Source organism: Saccoglossus kowalevskii, chromosome 2 (assembly GCF_978046115.1).
Source record: "Saccoglossus kowalevskii chromosome 2, keSacKowa6.1, whole genome shotgun sequence".
Lineage (NCBI taxonomy): Eukaryota > Metazoa > Hemichordata > Enteropneusta > Harrimaniidae > Saccoglossus > Saccoglossus kowalevskii.
In genome coordinates this window covers 6,972,056-6,993,879 of record NC_140642.1, presented here as the reverse complement: position 1 = coordinate 6,993,879, position 21,824 = coordinate 6,972,056, and the positions used below count along the sequence as shown (strand labels likewise).

General features: G+C 33.3%; 3 protein-coding genes across 3 annotated transcripts; 2 read left to right on the top strand and 1 right to left on the bottom strand.

Moving 5' to 3' along the window:
* Nucleotides 1-1,243: 1,243 nt before the first annotated feature.
* LOC100376658 (ATP synthase subunit s, mitochondrial-like) lies at nt 1,244-5,725 on the top strand. Its single transcript, XM_078006955.2, has 4 exons — nt 1,244-1,540; nt 2,701-2,909; nt 3,797-3,959; nt 5,535-5,725. Exons 1-4 carry the CDS (start codon nt 1,362-1,364, stop codon nt 5,713-5,715), a joined length of 732 nt encoding a protein of 243 aa, XP_077863081.2. The 5' UTR covers nt 1,244-1,361; the 3' UTR covers nt 5,716-5,725.
* A 2,086-nt stretch (nt 5,726-7,811) lies between these two features.
* LOC100376506 (kelch domain-containing protein 2-like) lies at nt 7,812-18,041 on the bottom strand. The gene is made up of 12 exons (XM_006813124.3): nt 17,816-18,041; nt 15,425-15,595; nt 14,652-14,880; nt 13,986-14,154; nt 13,396-13,515; nt 12,925-13,115; nt 10,914-11,052; nt 10,747-10,804; nt 9,528-9,619; nt 9,198-9,252; nt 8,984-9,081; nt 7,812-8,710 (listed from the first exon to the last, which is right to left on the bottom strand). The coding sequence occupies exons 1-12, from the start codon at nt 17,884-17,886 to the stop codon at nt 8,511-8,513; spliced, it is 1,593 nt and encodes a 530-aa protein (XP_006813187.2). The 5' UTR covers nt 17,887-18,041; the 3' UTR covers nt 7,812-8,510.
* Nucleotides 18,042-18,842: 801 nt separating this feature from the next.
* Nucleotides 18,843-21,727, top strand: LOC102809586 (selenoprotein W-like). Its single transcript, XM_078006958.1, has 6 exons — nt 18,843-18,858; nt 19,201-19,214; nt 19,760-19,813; nt 20,172-20,246; nt 20,557-20,671; nt 21,327-21,727. The coding sequence occupies exons 1-5, from the start codon at nt 18,843-18,845 to the stop codon at nt 20,635-20,637; spliced, it is 240 nt and encodes a 79-aa protein (XP_077863084.1). The 3' UTR covers nt 20,638-20,671; nt 21,327-21,727.
* The last annotated feature ends 97 nt before the right edge of the window (nt 21,728-21,824 follow it).

The following is a 21,824-nucleotide window of genomic DNA, read 5'->3' as shown; positions in this document are numbered from 1 at the left end:
CAGTTGGTGGTTCCGTTACTGACAGTAATGATATTCCTTTAGCTAGTCATTTAGAAATAGAGAAGATAACACAAAGGTTATTGCAACGTATTTATTGGCCAGGAACATTTTCAGATGTGGAACATTATTGCAGAACGTATGCCGAATTCCAACAGTCTGCTAGGATATTGGCTCATGAAAAAGTGCCGGTGATATTAATGCCAATTGTGGATGTACCATTTCAGAAAGTAGTGATAGATATGGTAGGCCATTACTAAAAGGTGGAAATGGTAATAAGTATGTATTAATGTGTGATTATACTACTAAATATCCAAAAGCTTTATGGAAGCTGAAACAGTAGCAGATTAAAATGGGAGATAAGATTGGAGAGATTATGGAACTAGTGGAACACAGTCTAAACAAAAAAAAAATGGTACATGCAAAAAATCGTTATAGATAGATGATTTGATATTGGTGAAAATACGACAAAAGTCACATGACAAGGATCATTTCAAGTCACAAGAAGATGACAACTGTAGATTATGAGATGAATGTTTTGTGGATATAGTAGAAGTAGTCATTGAAGAAAATGGTGATTTAAGACATGTCTTGTCGATATAGTAGAAGTGGTTAAGGAAGAAAATGGGGGTGTTGGACACGGGGACAGCTTGCTATTCCGAGTGTGCATTGGCCCAAGGTTCATTAGTTCAACGGCCTCAAATTACAAAGGAATCCCATTTATTGTTAAATTTTGAATGCATCTTGCAACCTCAATATATTGTCTTCATTCCAAGAAAATCGTCGGACTAATTTAGAAGTTAGCTTGTTTTTATTTGTTTATTTTTCATGCGTTTGTTAGCTAAATTAATAAAACATTATCGCCCTAAAATGCGACCAAGTTGAATATGACCGTGGGGAGAGAACTCTTGAATGCTATGAGGTACCAGGGGCGGATACAGAAATTGTTTATGGGGGGGGGGGGCAAACTTTAAAATCGCCAGAGTAAGTTAATGATTTTTTTATATTATACAAAAACAAATTGAATACTTAGTACATTTTTTAGTTTTGCAGATGATGTTGTGGAGAACAAATTTTTAGCCAAGTAGTATACTGTACTGGCAAATTGTTCATAATTATTGCTGTTTTTTCAACTTATTTAATTCAATTAGTGGTATGAGCCCTAAAGTACACGAGTGAAAAACAGCGCCACCGGCGACATCAACATCACCATCAACTTAGGTGTACCAAAATCGTGCTGTTTTCACTTTGCTTAGGTAGTTTCAAAAACAAAATGGGTGCATGATCACTACATTTTTATGTCGCTGGCATCGACTGCATCACAGAGTAACTGTAAATAAATAAATAAATATTCGGCTCATGATATGAATGGATGCATTGTGAAAGGAATATTACGGAAATCCAATTATTGTGGAGGCGTGGTACCCAGTGGTCGCTTAGCCACGTCGTTGACAACAGTCTTCGCAAGTAAGAGCCATGTTCCTGTTTCTAATCATATACAAAGAAGAAATCTGTTTGGAATCTTGAATGCCATATTTAATAGGCAAGTATACATTTAAACTGTTCAGTTACCTTGGATCATTGTAATGTTGTTGTTGATGAAGTGGTTGCTGTGGTCGTCCTAGTCTAGATCGGTAGCGGTGGGTATTGTATTGACACAGATAAGTCCAGGTTCCCTTAGACTTGCGTAACACAAACGTGCGATGGCATCGCAAATAAAAATTGATAAAAGTATACCGGTACATCATATCACACAATCGAAACTATCACCAATCGATAGTATGTTTATTAAACACTCAGCAGCGTTAAAACCCTTCTAATATAGGTCTGTTTGAAGTTTTTTTTCTAGAAACCGTACGTAATTCTTGTGAAAGATATTTTCTTGAGGTCAAACGAGGACAAAACTACTTGGCTAAATAACGCCACTGTATACTTACCTTAGAAAACTAGCTATAAACAGCTGTAACGCCAGGAGATGTCTGTTATTTGCCGTGAAGTCAAACTACAGGGTGTATGTGTGTAGGGTAGGGTGGCATAGCTGGCACATCAGCAGACATGTACACAGGGTTTAGTCATCTCAGTAATGACATGTTATTTGATCCACTTGTTTCTTCATAATCTTTGATTGAAATACAAAATGTACAGTACAGGATGTTGGTTTCATTTTTACAATTCATGCAACCATAGGCTGACCATACATTAACCTTTATTATATTAGAGTACATGGCTACAAAGAGTGCTAATGAAGGGAATTGTTCTCACCCTGGTTTACTTGTAATTTGTGCTAAATAAATTCTACGTAAAATACAGTCATAAATCACAATTCAATTTCTGGGCAGCAATCACTGATTCAACTATGAACAACTAGTGTGTTTAAATTACATGCATTTAATATGACTTACTAATTTTCCACCGTGTGTTGATGGTGTTGTAGTATATTGATAAATGAAGAACCATTTCAGTAAATTTTGTTTGGAAAATGACTCTAATTTGGGAATAGTTGACTGTAGTTATTGCTCTTCCTAAAGGGTATTGCATGTATCCCCTTGAGGATTGGGTCATTCCAGTTTCTATCTCCACTCTGGTAGGTTTTAAGACCACATTCCGGTGATGAGACTGGCTTTCCTGATCATGGAAGGTGGAATATTAATTAATCACTTGAGATACTAATAATGTCCTGTAACCATGGCAATGTGTTTCCAGGGTTGATTATGGTCGAATTAGTGATGTAGGTCCTGATAGGGCAGCAGCTGAATGGTTATTGCGATGTGGTGCTCATGTAAAATTTAAAGACTTCCAGAAATGGAATGAAGATTACAATATGTTACCAACTGGACCTATAAAGAAACATAAAATAGAAGCAGTGGATGCAACAGATTCTAGTATTATGCATATTGGTTTTCCACATTTTGGTGAGTGATAAGATGACTTATATCTGTCATAGAACTTAGCAGTATTGACACCTCTAAGTGTGGAATTATAATGCTAATATAAAAAAGATTGCTTTGATTTGTGGTAAATAATGGTCGAACAAATTACAAAACTGTTTTTAGCTCCAATTTGCGGATTTGTATCAAATTTTGGTACCTTAATTGGGGTGATGTCCAGACATGATTAGTTTTTTTTTCCATGCATATTAAGTAGCTAATTTGTATATTATCTCATTTCAGCCTGATAAATTTCACTATATCTTTGAATGTCTGGCTATATAGCCTGTTTAAGCAAAATCTCAAATTATAGTTTAGGATACATTTACCCACCATTAGGTCAGCTCAACTTGACAAAACTGACATAATTGAATATTAGATTTTCAATAGTTGAACAATTTTAAAAGCTTGATATGAAACAGGGTCAATAATAATGCGCTAGCAATATTAAGTCACATACCACATGCTTTACAGAACTTGTTTGGTCGTACATTGATAAGTAGTAATGAGTATATTCAGTGTCAATCACATGCTTCACCTGTGTGTAGCACATGTCAATATCACAGCAACCTTATCATAAAGAAAAGTGATTTACAAACTTCTGGTGATTAAGCTAAAAATAAATTTTGTCCCCCTAGGTATACACAAAATAAGTATGTTTTGTTTGTTGTAGCAAAATTACACTTCTCATTAAACTTGTGGAAATTCAAAAGATTTTGTGCCAACAGAACCCAAAGCATAATGGGGTTATTTTTTCAGTGTATTTTTATTGTGCATTATTTCATTACACATCTTGTTTTCTGTAGAAACAATATTTTATGAACTCGTATGTTTCTAAAAAAGCATACATGTTCCATTTACTAAATTTGCAGAAGGCTTAGAGCATCTTCGATCATTGAAGTTACATCATTGTACATACCTGACTGATGAATGTCTAGCATCTCTTCATTATTTGAAAGACACTTTAGAAGATTTACAGGTGACAAGCTGTGGTGATGTCAGTGATCAGGGATTATTATCATTACAACAGTTACAGTAAGTGATGTGAATGGGGAGTGTATCACAGTGTGATGTGTACAGTAAGTGGTGTGGATTGTGTTACAGTAAGTGATGGAGAATGTATTACAATAGGTAGTGTGAATTGTATTACAGAAAGTGGTGTGGATTGTGTTACAGTAAGTGATTGGGAATGTATTACAATAGGTAGTGTGAATTGTATTACAGTAAGTGGTGTGGATTGTGTTACAGCAAGTGATGGGGAATGTATTACAATGGGCAGTGTGAATTGTATTACAGAAAGTGCTGTGGATTGTATTACAATAGGTAGTGTGAATTGTATTACATTAAGTGATGTGAATTGTATTACAGTAAGTGATGTGAATTGTATTACAGAAAGTGGTGTGAATTGCATTACATTAAGTGATGTGAATTGCATTACATTAAGTGATGTGAATTGTATTACATTAAGTGATGTGAATTGTATTACATTAAGTGGTGTGAATTGTATTACATTAAGTGGTGTGAATTGTATTACATTAAGTGGTGTGAATTGTATTACATTAAGTGGTGTGAATTGTATTACATTAAGTGGTCTGAATTGTATTACATTAGGTGGTGTGAATTGTATTACAGTAGGTGGTGTGAATTGTATTACATTAGGTGGTGTGAATTGTATTACATTAGGTGGTGTGAATTGTATTACATTAAGTGGTGTGAATTGTATTACAGTAAGTGGTGTGAATTGTATTACAGTAAGTGGTGTGAATTGTATTACAGTAAGTGGTGTGAATTGTATTACAGTAAGTGGTGTGAATTGTATTACAGTAAGTGGTGTGAATTGTATTACAGTAAGTGGTGTGAATTGTATTACAGTAAGTGATGTGAATTGTATTACAGTACATAGTGTGAATTGCATTACAGTAAGTGATGTGAATTGCATTACAGTAAGTGGCATGAATTGCATTACAGTACATAGTGTGAATTGCATTACAGTAAGTGATGTGAATTGTATTACAGTACGTGATGTGAATTGTATTACAGTAAGTGGTGTGAATTGTATTACAGTAAGTGGTGTGAATTGTATTACAGTAAGTGGTGTGAATTGTATTACAGTAAGTGGTGTGAATTGTATTACAGTAAGTGATGTGAATTGTATTACAGTAAGTGATGTGAACTCTATTAGATTAAGTGGTGTGGATTGCATTACAGCAAATGGTTTGAATTGTTATAGTAAGTGGTATGAATTGTATCACAAGTGTTTGCTGTGAGTTGTATTACATTAAATAGTATGCATTGTGTTACATTAAATGATGTGAATTGTGTTACACCACGTTGTATGAACTGTATTACGGTAGCGCTGTGTAGAAGTGTAAATTGTAAGTAAAAATGTGTCAAATGTATGTAAGCCTTTATTGTAATGTAATTTAAAAAAAACAACTACTTAATCTTGTGACATTGGATTAAACACATCTCAAATCAATAGAAAGCTAACAGTTATGTTGGTGAGTTTTATGAGGTATATGTTGTTTGGTTATATTTATAGAATTATGTTTGAAAATAATGTTTTCTGTGCTTGAAGTGCATCTTATTTATTACATTTGCTTATTGCAGCAAGTTGCAGACATTATTTCTATGTGACCTGCCAGCGGTGAAGGATATAGAGTCAACCATGAATTCATTACGGATGGCAATACCACAGTGTGAAATCTCATATCTTTCACTTGAAGGACTGAAAGATTTGAAAAAATTAAAAGATGTGAAAGACATTTTGAGTAACTTGACTAATAAATAACTATAAGAGACTCAGTCTGTGATTTTATGAATGTTTATGTGATTTAGTTCCATGTACAGAATTATCATCTAACCATAAAATTAGTCTGACAGTTGAATTATGGTTATTGTGGTGTTCCTGTAATTCAGGCTGCAGCTTTGAAGGATTTACGAACCAGAGTGCCATCTTGTGTCGAAATGAGTTAAAGCATGTTTGGGTAATGGTTGAGCATGTGTGAAAATAAAACCAACATGGTTGCCAGATTACCAGTTTTAATCAAATCACAAAGCATCAGTAACCCACCATGTGTGATGTTCATATAAAGTTTGAATAAAATTGGCCCAGGCTCCTGAGAAATGTTTTATAAGTTCAGATTTTGTGATATTATTTTTATTACTAAAATATCCATCAGTCATTCAAATTTCACCGAAATGCAAAAAAAACTGAAGACAAAATTCACTAACATTATGTCTTGCCTTTACCCCAACTTTAACTGGTGAAGAGTATCTGAAAATGGATACTAGGACATGCAAACATCAGAAGTTTTAAACAAAAGGAAAGGTCAATGAACATAAATAGGTGCATACATACCTTGTTTTAGTGTAAAATTTGTCTAGGCATGTCTAAGAAACAGTATACTATATTCAAAATTGTAAAAGCATTGTGTGCCGTATTTGCTACCCAGTAACTACAAAATAGGGTGCAGTGACCCAAGCAGACTTAATTTGGCTCTTTGCCTGCCAAGTTCAGATTATTCAGCCATCATCTCAACATGTACAATGTACGTCTTTCCCATTACATCACAAGGCTTCCAGTGTGAGATACTCCATTCATATTGCCTATGGGGAATTCACAGCTTGTCGTTCATAATGACATGCAGCTGAAGAAATACTCTTTGGTCTGCAGATTCTGTCAAGCAAGTGTGTAATAAAGTGTTCTTCTACTTAAAGATAAATAATACTTCAAATGTATTTCAATTTAAATCTGAACTTTTGAAAACTAGTTTGGTCTGCACATTGTCCCAGTGCACTAATTTAGATGTATCATTGAAAACTGACAAGATGTTCTGCAGATATCCAAGGAACATATATATACACACAAAGTAAGTACAAAGACAACCATTGTGTCAGCACCAGAGACAATAAAAAAAAATCAACACTTGAATTAGCAGATTTATGAAAGTTTAAATTCTACAATAAAAACAGCAATATCTTTCAAAATGAACAAACTTTTTTTATTTGTACAAAATTAAATTAAATTTGAATAAAATACAGTACACGTTGAAAGAAACATTTGTGTTTAATACAGTATGATATCCCAATTTAAGACGAGGCAACACTCTATATATACATGTATACAGCAAAGAAAGGGCATGCACATTCAGTAAAATTCAATTCAACTGATATTCAATTTTAGAAATCAATACCCTTGTAATTTTTCTTGCAATGTATTTCTTGCTAAAATGTGTGATCCGGATTGTGCATTGTATTCAAGCAAAATAATTTTGTGTGGTCCTTATTTTTCTTAACCAGCCAACGTTTATATTACAATGAATTCAAGTCATGGTAACAATAAAAATATTTGTTTGTATTAAAGTTGTATGTAAGAAGAAAATAATCAGTGTTATGATTTGAAGATTGATTTTCTCATTAATATGTAAAACTTTTAAACGAAAAAAAATGTCGTATTGCAGTTTGTTGTGGGGAAAAAACATGTCGGCTGACAAATTCTATACATATACAGTTACAGACTAAGGGATTCTGACTAGGTTTTAAAATGTATCGGAAGATTTACTGAAAATTTGATTGAAGTATAATGTTTTTAGTTTTTAAAATAATAGGACTGATAATGTTAGAGATAATACTAGATGCTACCATGGCTGAATTGTTCACTTAAAATAACAATGTAAGAACAATGATTAACTGTTGTATCTTACAGATCTTGAATAATGCATTACTAATTTTATCAAAACTAACGACATCAGAATCAAATGTCCAAATTAATTATTAATGATTTATAATATAATTTTACAATTGATAAATATTTTACCAACCTTTAAATTAATGGTACAGGTACATGAATGTGTCATTAGTCAGAAGACAAATACAAGACAACTGTTTAAAACACTATCACAAATGAGTGAAAGATAGTCATTTAATATTGGTTTCACTTCTATTCAAGATGTGCTTGTAATAGAGCAAATTATTCCAGAGTAGTGTTGAGTGAATTCATTTTTGCATACACAGTTACTGTTGCATGGGCACACTAATTTCATAAAAAAATTTTGTTTAATGTTTAAGTATGGTACTTCAAATAAGATGTTCAACTCTCTCAGTAAATATATGTCACTTGACAGACTATCAAATGTTGCGAATTTAGTGCTACTGTGATATCATTTCATAACCTAGTATAAGAATCATGTCTACAATCTGCTGCAATGCTGTTAGCTTGACATATGCATATCTCATGTTACGAGAATCTCCTGCCATGACATTACAATGCAACATACATTCACATGGTTAGGAAAGTTGGACAGTGCTAATTCAAACTTCTGTCGTCGCAATTATCTAGCTTACAACAATAAAGCAGAATCTATTTAGTAGTTCAACAAAGAGTACAGAAAGATAAACTGTCAAAGTTGGCAGCTAAAAATCAAGTCATATACCCTCACTTCACTTCATGTACCCTCACTTATTTGTCTACATACTTTGAACTATTTCAACACACAAACTTTTAATGTACAACTACTAGATGTTTCAGTATTGTTTGTTGTGAGTGAGTCAGATACATGTACCATAAATTCAAGAAGCAGATGTTCAAAGTTGATCAGAGACCATGAAGACTGTGGTTTGATTAAAGAAGGATCCCTCATTGTCACCTCCTCCGAAGACTAATATTTTTTGCCTTTTAAAAGTCGAGTCCTTGTTTTGGTCTGGGTTGTCAAGACATATCATACTATGTCCGGCCCGTGCACTTATTGGTAGGGAATGCTTCAGTTGTGTCCATATACATGTATCTGTTGAAAGGAACACAAGATAATTTTTTTACACTTTTAAGTGGCTCAGACAAATTTGTTCAATTAGTGGTGTATACGCACATCCAGCATACAATAGATACACTTATTGGTTTGAATGGGCTTTTATTGGAGATGTGCTTGTTATTGAGAAAATAATGTATTCCCTTTCAAAATCACATGTCAAAGAATCAGGTGGCTAGTTCTTTGCAACATGATTGACATATATATCATCTATACAACACTGATAAGAGTTTGTGTTAACAATACACTTACCAAGATGGAATATGAATGAATCTCCCAAAGCATGGTCACCATCAAAGCCACCATGTATTAACAACCGATTATTAGACAACCCAACGGCAGCATGCCAACTACAAAATAAAAAAGACAATGTAATCGCATTTGATGCATATTCAGGTTGAGTCTACTATGTGTTAACATCCAAACCTTATATGGCTTTATATCAGCTGTATATTTTGGTACTCACCTTCTAGGAGAGGGTGGTGTTCCTTTAATTTCTGGTTTTGTAAAGTCCATCATGCCTGTAAACAATATTTCAGCAATGTTCATTTTTATGTGGCAATCTGAACATGTAATCAATTAATAGCCCAAGCACAAAGGTTTTTCTGGTCCAAGATAAAGTGTCAAGGCCACAAGGAGGACTTCTTATTCCAGAAGATCCTTAACATAAAATCTGTCACCCTACGACATATATATACGTTCATTAAATTATATGTTTTTGGAATTTTGGAATATGTTATGAAAACTCTTACGTGAAATTAATATGCATCAAAGTTCAGGAAAGTTCAATACTCACTAAGATCCAGAATATGTAGATCATTATAACAGATAGGTGCATCCCAGCCACCAAAGATAATTAGCTTATCATTCACTAAAGTCGCCGAGTGCCTGAAAGTACACAATATATTACATTATTATTAACAGTATCACCTTATGGAAATAATGAATTCAGGGAATATCACAAACTCGTAAAAATTAACAATTGCAGCATGTGAATCTAGTATAATACGAGTTTGTCACAAGAAATAATAAAGTATACACGGTGAGCCAATCAACCATCACATAGCGGTTATTGATGGTATCCTACTTTTTGGTATTCCTGGGATAACCTTTTTGTTAGAATTGTGTATAAGCATGTTTATCTGTTGTTACTAATAACTGTATGGATGACGCAGACTCAAAACAGGTTTGATTCTTGGCAGAGTCAATATACAAATTTTGTTAGTTACAACAGTGATGCTTAAAATTACATTGTTCCAAACCTTTTGTCCTAACATGTGTTGTTCACAGTTTCGGCTTAAACACTATTGCAAAAGTGATCATAATCTACCGTGTATGCATTTCATTTATTCCTGCTCCGCCCACTGTAGTGCTAGATGAAACATGCTTTTTTCAATCTATACTCATCTTACTACAAGTGACAATAGGATCGTTGTAGTGTTTTCATCATCTGACACGCTTTTTTTTTTTACGCTCTGTTTTGTAAACTTAGGTATACGCTACACCTTCTCTAGTGTTAGTGTATTGAATTTATATGTCATTTCTTTTTATATGTTTGTTTGTTATTTAAATATTGGATGTATGAAGTTTTTATATCCTACAATAATAATTTAATAATAATAAAATTATTAAAATCTTTTTTCTGCTTGTAGTATAGATTTACTGAGAGATAAGAGCCCAAAATGGCAACAAAAATGATTCTTTCAGTTACAAGTTCCATCACATAATGATGGTGATTCTAGCAATTGCCTTCAACATCTCTATAAAGTTCAAGCCCTACACAAGTTTTTATCTCAAAGCTGAATATACAATATTCAAAGATGTCGTCATGTATTGTGTTCTATGTTTGTTCAAAATCAGTCAGTTTAAAAAATGTTCAAACCTCTAAAAATTTCAAAATTTCTTTAGTCATCTAAAGACCCCAGTGTAATTATAGTACTACAGAGACGCAAGTTCATAATTTTTCCAAATTCAGGAAATGTTCTGGTTCATAGTTTATAATAAACTGCACTCACCCTGATCTAGGAAGAGGTTTTTCTCCCATTACAATTGGTTCATACCAACTCTCCGTTGCTATTGAATGAAAAACAAAATCATTTATTAAAATTGTATTAATTTTATAATATCAATACCGCCTTGTAGATAAAATGTAACAATAACAGTAAAGGTTTCAATCACCTACCTGGGTTATACACATGTACTTGATTACTGCAACCATCTGGCTGTGGGTCTGGATTTGGATATACACCACCAAATACAAATAACTCACTACCAAATAAAGTCGTACTGTGATATGCTCTCGTTGGTGCTTTACCATTTGTCTGATAAACAACAAACAGATAAACAACAATAAACTAGAAATTGCATTTATTTTATGCAAATATCATTAAAATCTTTCATTTATGTAAGTGCATGCATTAGAGCAAATGTTACCTGCACACTACTCAATTTGGCTTAAAAGTGACAGTAATAGAATCTCAACCCCTAGGTTATTGGTGATCATGAGACGACAAATCTCTATGTGTGAGAAATTTCATCTTAGGAACTTGGTATCTGGGATTCTATCTGTATTGCTCACATCACATCAAAAGGTTATCAAACAAATTAAGCTTGTGTGTTTAGAGTAGATGTGGATGTTTAATTTTGCATCACAAACCATACTCTCTATCATCCATTGAATATAATTACAAACAAATAAACAAACATTCACACAACAGACAAAACATTCAATATAGCACATTCTGTATTCGATAATCATATAATCTAGTCTGTCATTTGTGGATTTTGTCTGAAGCAATGTTTTTAACAATGTTGCATTGACCATGCCTGCTCACATTGTAGTTTCAGCTTGTATGTGTTAAGTATTGTGCAATTGGAAAGTAATCTGTGCGTCTCTGTTATTATCAAATCATGTTTATGTTTGCAAATGTTCCCACACTGTGTGGGATAAATAGACCATTTTCCGTTCACTGCGAGAATCACGCGTTATGCGTGAAATCGAACGTAAAAACAGGACAAACAAAGGTCATAGCGTCGTAGTCGCGTCAAACATCGCGTGGGATTCGACAAACGCGAAAGTATTTCGGGGACATTTCCATGCTTAATAATGTGCTGTCCACATTTGATGATAGACAATTTCGATTAAGTAAGGGTATTCGGAAGCAATATTCCTCTGTCGAAGATTAGCCGGTCAATGTAAGCTACGAAATAAAGAAATTCTAGTTCAAAATCAAATCGTTCGATTTTTGCGGCAGACGTTCGACGCGCGTCTTTCATGCATCTCGTGAGATCTCGCAATTGTACGGAAAATCACCTATTTTTTTTCACACTCGATCTGAGCAGTCAGGTATGTGAGAATAGCGATATAGTGGAGGTAATGTGCACTTTAAGGAATATCTCTTCAATGAATAGAATAGAATAGAATAGAATAGAATAGAATAGAATATTGCTTTGAATTTGACAATTCTTTTTTGGTTTCTACACATGTAGAAGGTAATAAAGTTAAAAACAAACAAAACAAAAAGTGTGACAAACAAACAAGAAAAAGTAAACTACTGTGGTAATATTATTTGCTCTCTTATTGTATACACTGTTTTGATATATTTAATTAACCCCAGTAATTGTTGTCTAGTATGGGCATTCATAATACATATAAATTTGTCCTTGTTTTTGATACCATTGATGTTATCAAACAAGGAATATAATTCCTGTCTTTCAGATTCATAAAGTACACATTCTGTGATAAAGTGCACTTCATCCTCTATGACTTGGCACTTGATGCATTTTCTGTCCTCAATATTTGTTTTTGGGCGTGTATGTCTACCTGTTTCTATATGTAATTTGTGGCTGCTTAGTCTGCCTGTTTATCATTAAGCTGATCTATGTATACTTCTTGTTTTATATCATTTTTGAAAAGCTGATATGTTCTAAGTTTTGAATCAGCCCTTTGCATGTCCTTCTTCCAGATATCAAGACAGTGACTTGCAGAGATTTTTTGAAAGTTTAGCTTTGTGACATCTTGATTAATACTGTATTCCTTTTTAATTTTTGTTAATGACTTGAGTTAAAATTATTTGATATTTGCATGGGCTGAACAGTAAATAAGATTGTGTTCCATCCACTTTAGCAAGCAGACTCTACCAATCTAGAATTGCAAATGAGAATGACAATTGTTGATAAAATGTTGATCATACCTTGACTAATGACCATGTCCATGTTTCTACATCCAGTACATGAATATCATTGTACCATCTAAGGTTCTTAGATCCACCAAATACATACACACATTTGACAATTGGATCATACGTAGTAGAGTGACCCATTCTGTACTGTGGCTTGGCATTATCACTGTTTAAGATGGTTGGTACTCTCCATGTTTTCTGCTCTGTTGGTGAGAAAGCAATAATAAATACACGTTTTCTTCCACATAAATTTGTTACATGGTGAAGAACATACTGGGTATTTTGCAGTCCAGTGAAGCTGGTAGAAATACTTGCAAGTGTATGGACTATTATTATTGGCTAGTACCTTGTTCAAAAAATAGTACATGTACTAGTACAGATAAAAGGGTATATAACATTCATAACCAAATTGCATACTTTACTAGAGAATTTAATTAAAATTTTATAGATGTGTCAATCAAACTTCTTGAGTAGATGACTTACCTGTATTGAGTAGCCAAATAGAATCTTTACTCAGTTGCTGTCTTGTTCCCTGACCTCCAATTAATATCGCTTCACTGCTATTAATTGTACACAGGGAATGACCCCATCGTTCGCTTGGAGCTAAAGTAGAAAATTGTTTGAAGCTTGAGTTTAAGAGAAAGGAGTTAGGATGACATGCTGTGTTTGTATAATGAATTATTTAGTGCCATCAACCTGCATAAGATTTAGAGCTAGTGTGGCCATTTTGTGTGACATGCTAATCATATCTAGTGATATGTGATATTTTATAGATATTTCATACATAAAATATTTTGCAGGTACAATACAGCTGATAAGTACCATCTGGTATAACTATTGCATAAATTTGGTGATCTGTAAATACTAGTCCTAGTACTTTTATAACAAATAAATAATGGTCCCTAAGATGGACATGAAGCAGACGTTCATCCAAAGCAAGCTGTGCATGCTGGGAAGAAATGGATAGACTTTAAGAATAACAGTTATTACTGAGCACAGTAATCAGCCTCAGAGAATAGGTTATTTGAATAATACTTGTTATAGTGGTTGCAGAGTGAAAAAAAAAAACACACATTTTTTTGGACTATTTTTCCATTCTTCTTGTAGTCTCCTAGTTGCATTTTTAGTTTTCTTTGTTACTGGATTCAAAGAAGGAGTATTTTCTGTTTCTTCACAGCTTGGTTTCCTTTTTTTTTTGTTGCTACCTCTAGCAGACTTTGTTTTTGAGTCTCCATTCATGACCTACATAAAAGGAAAGTCAAATTAAAATTACATTTTACCACGATAAGAATGTGACTGCCATGAATCCTGGTCATTGGAAATTATTTTATTTTTCTGAATAGTCAGTGTCTCTTGATACTCATGAAATGGCTGTGAACGATTAAAACTATTCTTCAATGTGATCTGTTGACAAAAGTGAAGTATTCCTCCACCCTGCCCTCACTTTTCAAATCACCGTTTTTTGTAAAAAAAAATGCTGCCACTTTGCCATCAAAATCAGTGCTAATAGATCACAGCACATTTACTTTCCAATATTTGGAAATTTGCAGGGTATTGTGTCAGTATGAAACAGCATTCAGTATGACAACAAACTTGAACTGTCAGGTCAGAGGACAATTTTCAGGTCAAAACGTGCAGAAAAACAACATGGTGGAAATTTCTACACGCTAGTACAGTACAGTACATGGCACATCTGTTTTAGACTACACACCACAATCCCAAGGATTAGGTGCACTTACTTTTGGTGTAACAAAACTCTCTTCAATATCCTGGTTTTCATCTGCACTATTCATTGCTGTTGATATATCTTGTAGCATGTCATTTCTTGACAATTCTAAACCACTATCTACAGTGATGGACGGGACATCTTCAGCTATTACTTGTAGTTTGGCCATTCTCCCTTGTTGTAACATATGTAGGCTTTTCCTATGAAAGTCACTGTCCCATTCTCCCTGCCAACATACAGCTCTATAAACATAATACAGTTATATTTTATGTGTTAAGCATCGTTACCATAATGGTCTACGATTAAAAATAAACTTTAGATTACTGCAATCTCCCTATGTTCTACTGTGCTTCTGTTGAAAAAAAATGAAAAGATGTGCAATGCATTTATTTCATTCCACTAAAAGAATGTCGTGGTTGCACATTTTCATTTTAAGACCATTCTTTTACTTCATTGTCAAGACTATGATTACTTTAAATAAAACTTAGTGAGTTGCCAAGCTCATATTTGTTTTGTGTGATGAGGCAAGTTTCAAGTTCAGGTTAGTTAAACTTTATATTCAATATGTTCTAAGTTTTGTTTTTACTCCATGTTTGCCTAGACATATATGTAGTGTATGAAGAATTTTTTTTTTAATATCATTCTACTTGCCCCTAAATTCCTCTGAATATATGACAGGTATCAATTTCATTATCATATTACCTAATCAGGTTGAATTTACCAAAATACTTGTTGTATGTTGCATGTATTTGAGATATTTTGTGGTAAACATGACAAGTACTTCACCTGTTATTCTGAGTGAGGATTCCAATTTCAACTGGTTCTGTTTCACTATCCAACACAATTCTGATATGTAACTCACTTCCAGTTTTATCCCATTGCCCTAATGTAAAACATACTAAATATTCTGGCAATGGGAGAGGAAAATGGCAATGGTAATGTCTGCAGTCTTCTTTACTACAATGAAATACAAACACAAATATAGTGTACAATAGTTACGTCTATAAACAAAATATTTGCAGAAACTTGAAAAGAAACAGGCTGATGAAAAATCACTAATATGCATATGCAGTGATTTTTATTGTACCAAAACAATCGGTACAGATGTGTATTAGAATATTTTATTGTTTAATCAAAAGTATTTTCAGGTCATTGTAAATCAATGTTTGATGTATTCATTAACATTACAGTATGAAACAACAATACTAATAAAAGAAAGCTTAGTAAGAAATCCCATGTGCTGAGAGTATTGGAGACACATTAAAAATAATTCAAAATTACTTGTACTTGAGACATTGATGGAATAGCTGAAAACTGACTGATAATTATGCAAATCAGATAATCAGTATGCACAGATTTGAGTGTAAAACTAATATATAAGTTCTGTGCATTGTCATAGAGCTTTTATTTACCAAGTTTTATTGAAATGGAATAATTAGTAACTGAGCTATCAGTGTGAAAGCTGAAAATTGGTTAAGTATACAAATCAGGTAATTAATATGCATAGATTTTAACGCAAAACTAATCAGGTCTGTGCATAGTCATTCCAAATGTTGGTTCCCCGGGCATCTCTAATAAATAACCTATCTAACAGTTGGATGTCATATGATATCATCGAAGATTGGGCACAAATCAGTTGTTTTCAACCTCAAAGGGCGATGATACTCAAATTTTGAGGAAGCAGGTTGTTTGGATCGGACGGTTTCATTTGTTTTGAGTTTGTTATGTGTCTAGATAGATAGCAAAGTTTTTTTTGGTGAATCAACAACATAATCTGTTCCAATAAAGAATTTTTATATGTCAATCAAAATATTTTAACAATACATTATTGGAACGTCTGTTATGGAAACAAAGGGTTGTATCACTCATGGCGAAAGCAGAAATCATGATGATTAGATTGTATTCAAGTATTGGATAAAATACAAAACTCTTCAATCATAACTTCTCTTTCCTTTTAAAAATTGCTAATCACCTCAATGATGCAGTTTTCAACTGAAATCCATGCCAACACATCGTGCTATGACATCGTTTTATTTCCGCAATGCAATTTTAAGGATCACTACTATTCGGGAAACTTTAGGTTCTACCGACAATACCATGCAGCATTCTGATTGGTTAATGGCATTCTTGACCCATCAGGTCAAAGGACACATGCCGATCAACTAATGTGTCACAAACATGGTGGCTCTGCGTTTTTTACTGAAGTGATCGAGTGATCAAAAATAAACATTGGCGGTACTTCCTCTCACAGTTCTCGCTCGTGAAAGTAGGGCCGCAGGATACACGTCACCGCATCACTCGTGAAATAACTTCCATACGTAACGAGAGCCATTAAAAAAAATAATCAAATACAAACGTTTATCAACGCTTTATAAGAACCTTTCACAGCAAAATTATTCTAAAAACCCTAAACAAATGGTTAAATTGTCGAGCAGAACTTTTTTATTTGTTATTTTGACAAGATCCAGTTAATCTCCAGTCACATGACCCCTATGTAAACAATCTTTGCAAAACATGAATTATCAAATTCCTGAATATTTCAGCTTTCAGAATATATATAGTATATATATATATATATATATATATATATATATATATATATATATATATATATATATATATATATATATATATATATATATATATGTTTTGATTTGAATTGCTCAGATCATCAAAACTTCAAATGCAAACATAGTTCACATACAAAGTAACCATAATTATCCAGAGTGATTTTGGATTTGTTAAAAATTAGCCAAAATGTTGTGACACTGCACATAATCGGTGATGGGAATTAATTGCTGATCCAGTTATGTCTATAGAGTTGTAGTAACAAAATTAAAGGGAACCCATATAAACAAAGAGGGAAATGTAGTAACATGCACATACACGAATTGTTATCAGCGGGTAATACCCGCCCATATAAATAACGCATCGCCCTGACGACCGTACGCGTGTCTTTAAATTTTAAGATATCTGTAACTACAATGATCAATATATATATAATCATTCACTCTATGTACCTACAAATCCCTCCAAACGTTGTACGTCTAGGTTTGCACCACAGTCCGCAACGTAGTAGACTGTCCTGTCCTAACCTGGCCTGACCGTCCTGATCGGGCGACGAGTCCACAACCCCGTATAAACAAATCGTAATTAAATTACTCTATCATGAATTACCTGAACAATTCTTTCGGCGTGTCTTGCACTGACATTACTGCATACACTTTAAATGTTTCGTCTGATTGCATGATGCCGGCTCAAAATTATAGCGAAGTTATGTTACAATCGAGTTCCCCGCAAACATACGAATCTTGAAAATGGCGCGCCTCCTTTCTTATGAGACCCTCTAAGCTGTCGTTTGTTCATTACCTATAAATCACGTGAACACATTACGCCGCCATATCGCCCACATATTTCCTTTGGCTCAAGTTTACGTTCTTCCTTAGCTGTGTGTATCTGACAGACGGAGACTGCGAAGAAGAAAACGGACAAATATGAATTTAAAAGTCAAAATAACCTACTGGTAAGTTATTTTCTTTGAGAGAAGTTTACATCGCTGCACCAGTTAAAAATAACGGAATGTATATACAAACCCGGATGTGCTGTACATAATATTACGGTAACAAGGTTGTTCATGTAATTAGTCTTCATGCGTCGATCACTCTGGGAAGAACTGTCAGAATTCTGCATAAACTGGTCACTTCCATTATCATTACTAAATTGTCCGTTAAGCAAAAAAAAACCATTTTATATTAATGTCAAAATGCGTATTAAAAAAAAAAACTCCTTCATACGGGTAAATTTAAAAAAACCCAATAAAACACTTTTTTTTGCAAAGTCATGGTATTACTGGTATATTCTTTTGTTGTGCACTACTCTAGATTTAAGTACACAGTCGTTAGATAGGTGCTTAGCAACCGGACAATGCCTGTCATTATGGAGTGATTTTGAGAATTCTACATAAATTAGCCACTTTGATTTGAACTAAACCATATAAAAAATATGTGCATTAAAAAATATGACTCCTTAGGGACAAAGAAAATACCACCATTTTTTTTATAAGTAATAGCTCAAACAATCCAATCCTCGGGGGCGGAGCTATGGGCATTTCTATGGGCTCGGTGCGCGCTGCTGTGGAACATTAAAAATTCATTGTGATTACTGACACAAAATTGAAATGAGACCTTCCCAAAGCACATGAAATATGGAAGAAATTGGAGGTACAAATTTATTGCATTTTTTTTTTAGTTTTAAATACGTGTTTTAAAGTGTGTATATGGTATAACAAAGGTCATTTTGGCTAACCATTAACAAGGTATTAACAAATAAAAAAATCATTGAAAATAATGCTGTCACACTGTTTTGCACTGTTTGTCACTTCATTATCTAAGAACGTGTACATTACAGCTTAACCAAGGACTGTACTGTAGACTCACAATATTTAGCATATACAGGAGTAGCTATCAACATGGTTTGTATATTAATTAGCAATTATTAGGATAATTTGGTATGTCAAAGACACTAATTTAATTTTTGACTATTTTCTTTCAGAGGCGGGTGAGGATATGGATCCAAGGTAAAGACACTTGTTTTAATTGCACAAATTTATTTCTATTATCTGTGTTCTTTGCACTTTAGATTTATCTATTATTTTACATTTAATTTTAAATGTCTGTTTACTGCATATTTAATTTGGGAAATGACATGGGCTTAATTTATCATCTTACACAATGCACATTCAGTAAACTTGAAATAAGTTACAGGAATAAAATAAACAGGAAATAATTTTCACTATTGGAAAATTGCCCATTTACATAATTACAGGTAAAGCCCTTTGTTTTCGCATTGTTTGTTGAAAACTGTAATTTGTTCACAGAACAGAAGCTGATCTAACTTTTACCCTCTTGAGAAATGTTTTGAAAATTCATTTTTACACTTTTAGTGGCTGCAATTCATTCTTTTTACTTTTTAACAAATTTAACTGTTCTCTAATGGCTAAAACCAGATATATATTCGGTAATATTCAAAGCTTTATTATCATGTATCCAGGTCTATGGAGGATTCCTGAATAGTCATTGAAAAAAACACAGTTTATGATTGTAATCAATTTTTATTTATTAGGTTCGCAAAATAAAAGCGGATCTTGAGAAAAAATTCCCTGGTATCCTGGACATTGTAAGTACTACATATAATTTGTGTGTTAGTTATGAAGTGTAACAAAATAAATTGCTTAAACTGTGTTGCTTATAATTGAAGGGCAGTGGTTGTCGCACTGTGCATGTTCAAATTTCATGTAAACATTGTGTTTTATATGTGTTGTGTACGTCCCTACGAGTTCCATATCAAACAGTACGTGGCACGACAACCGCCATCCTACTTTAGGCTTCGTTTTTTTTTTTTTTATATTGTACATGTATATATAATTATTCATTTTCATATTTTTTATTTTACTTTAATTTACTGGAATTTTTAGTTTTAGCAACTGCAAATAGTGCCATAAATGTTGATCGTAAAATGTGGGTTATTTTTACAGAGTACTAAAGCCACACCCACAATAACAGGGTGGTTGGAAATTGAAGCAAGTGGGAAGTTGATTCACTCCAAGAAGGTAGGTAATTCCAGCACATAATGTGCAAATGGTTTATGTCTTTGTGTATGTATTGGTGTTGTCAGGTAGTATAAATAAAAAAAGTAATTTGCAGTTTGTCCACAGTTAGGACAGACCATAGTAACAATCCATATATTTGAAGCTGTACTGAAAAGCGAAAAAACTAATGAAGATTTATGTATCTGATAATCTGCTTTAAATTGTTTTATTTTTGTGACAGAGGTAAATGATAACTAGGAAATTGGTTTCATTTCATCAAACAATTAAGATTTTTGATAAACTACTCACATCATTGACTTTATTTTTTTAGAATGGAGATGGCTATGTTGACACTCAAGCCAAGTATGAGAAGATTTTTGCTGGAATTGAGAATGCATTATCAAGCAGATAATGAATACTTGACTGCTGATCATTGGTTTTCATAGGTAATTGAGCATTTTCAAGAAATTAAACAAAAAGTGAACATACATGTATCAGTGATCTAGTATACTCAAATTTGTTAAAATAAGATGCTTGTCGGGAACTGTTTTTTGGGAATGAACAGATGAATTTTATTTAAACATTGTACTAGGATCATGCATATTGGGATACAGGTGCATGTCATATTTTTTTGAGATTTGAATAAAAATGGCTGATAGGTGGCCATTTTGTTTTTATTCATGACTACCTATATGTTGATTCTCGCTAATATATCGCCTGATTCAGTTGAAAGTTTGTACACAAGTACCACAAGTATTCTTATTTAGACATCACTCTAATTAGGTGTCAGGCAAGCATGAAAGGCCTTGATTGCCAATAAATTCTAAATTAGGCAACAGTTGAAAAGTTCTCAGTCCAACAAAAAATGTCATTTTAACAACTGTTTCTCTGAGATTGCTTGCATGATGTTGTTCAAACTTGGTAGAATAATTCAAAATACTGGATTGCGGTTGCTCATTACAATTTTAGTGATTCAACTACATATGCGCGGCACATGACAGTTCATTGTCATTGAACAATCCTCATTTGTCCATAAGTGATTTACTATCATCTGACACTGACAATTTTTAATGTGATGTATCTCTGTTTTTTTTATTTCAGTTTAAGCTGCTTCACCCATTCTCAGTGATGTTATACCTCTATATGACATGTCTAGCTGAAAAGTGTTTTATTTCACCAGGCTGGTCATTGATACTTTGAGGGAACACACTCAGGATTGGTAGACCAACTTTACTCTGCATACCTTGGTCTTTCAACTTTAGTTCTTTTAGTGCATCGCATTTTAATTTTCTGTATTTAGACATTTTCAGTTCCAACTGACTAAAACTGTATGTTGATTTCTCATTATTTATTGATTTATTAATTTTGAATTTTAATTATAATTTGTACTTTGTTTTTGAAATTCATGAGCAATGTTTCTACTCCCAGGCAAACCAGCTTTCGACTATAAACTAGTTTTTTTTTCATGTTGTAATTGGTGAAGTAAATACATAAAAATATCACTTATGTCTGTTTTTCTATACATTGTATATAGTTGGTAGTTCATAGTTGACCATGGTTGTTATGGTTACACTTCCAGACCACCGCCATTGCTACATG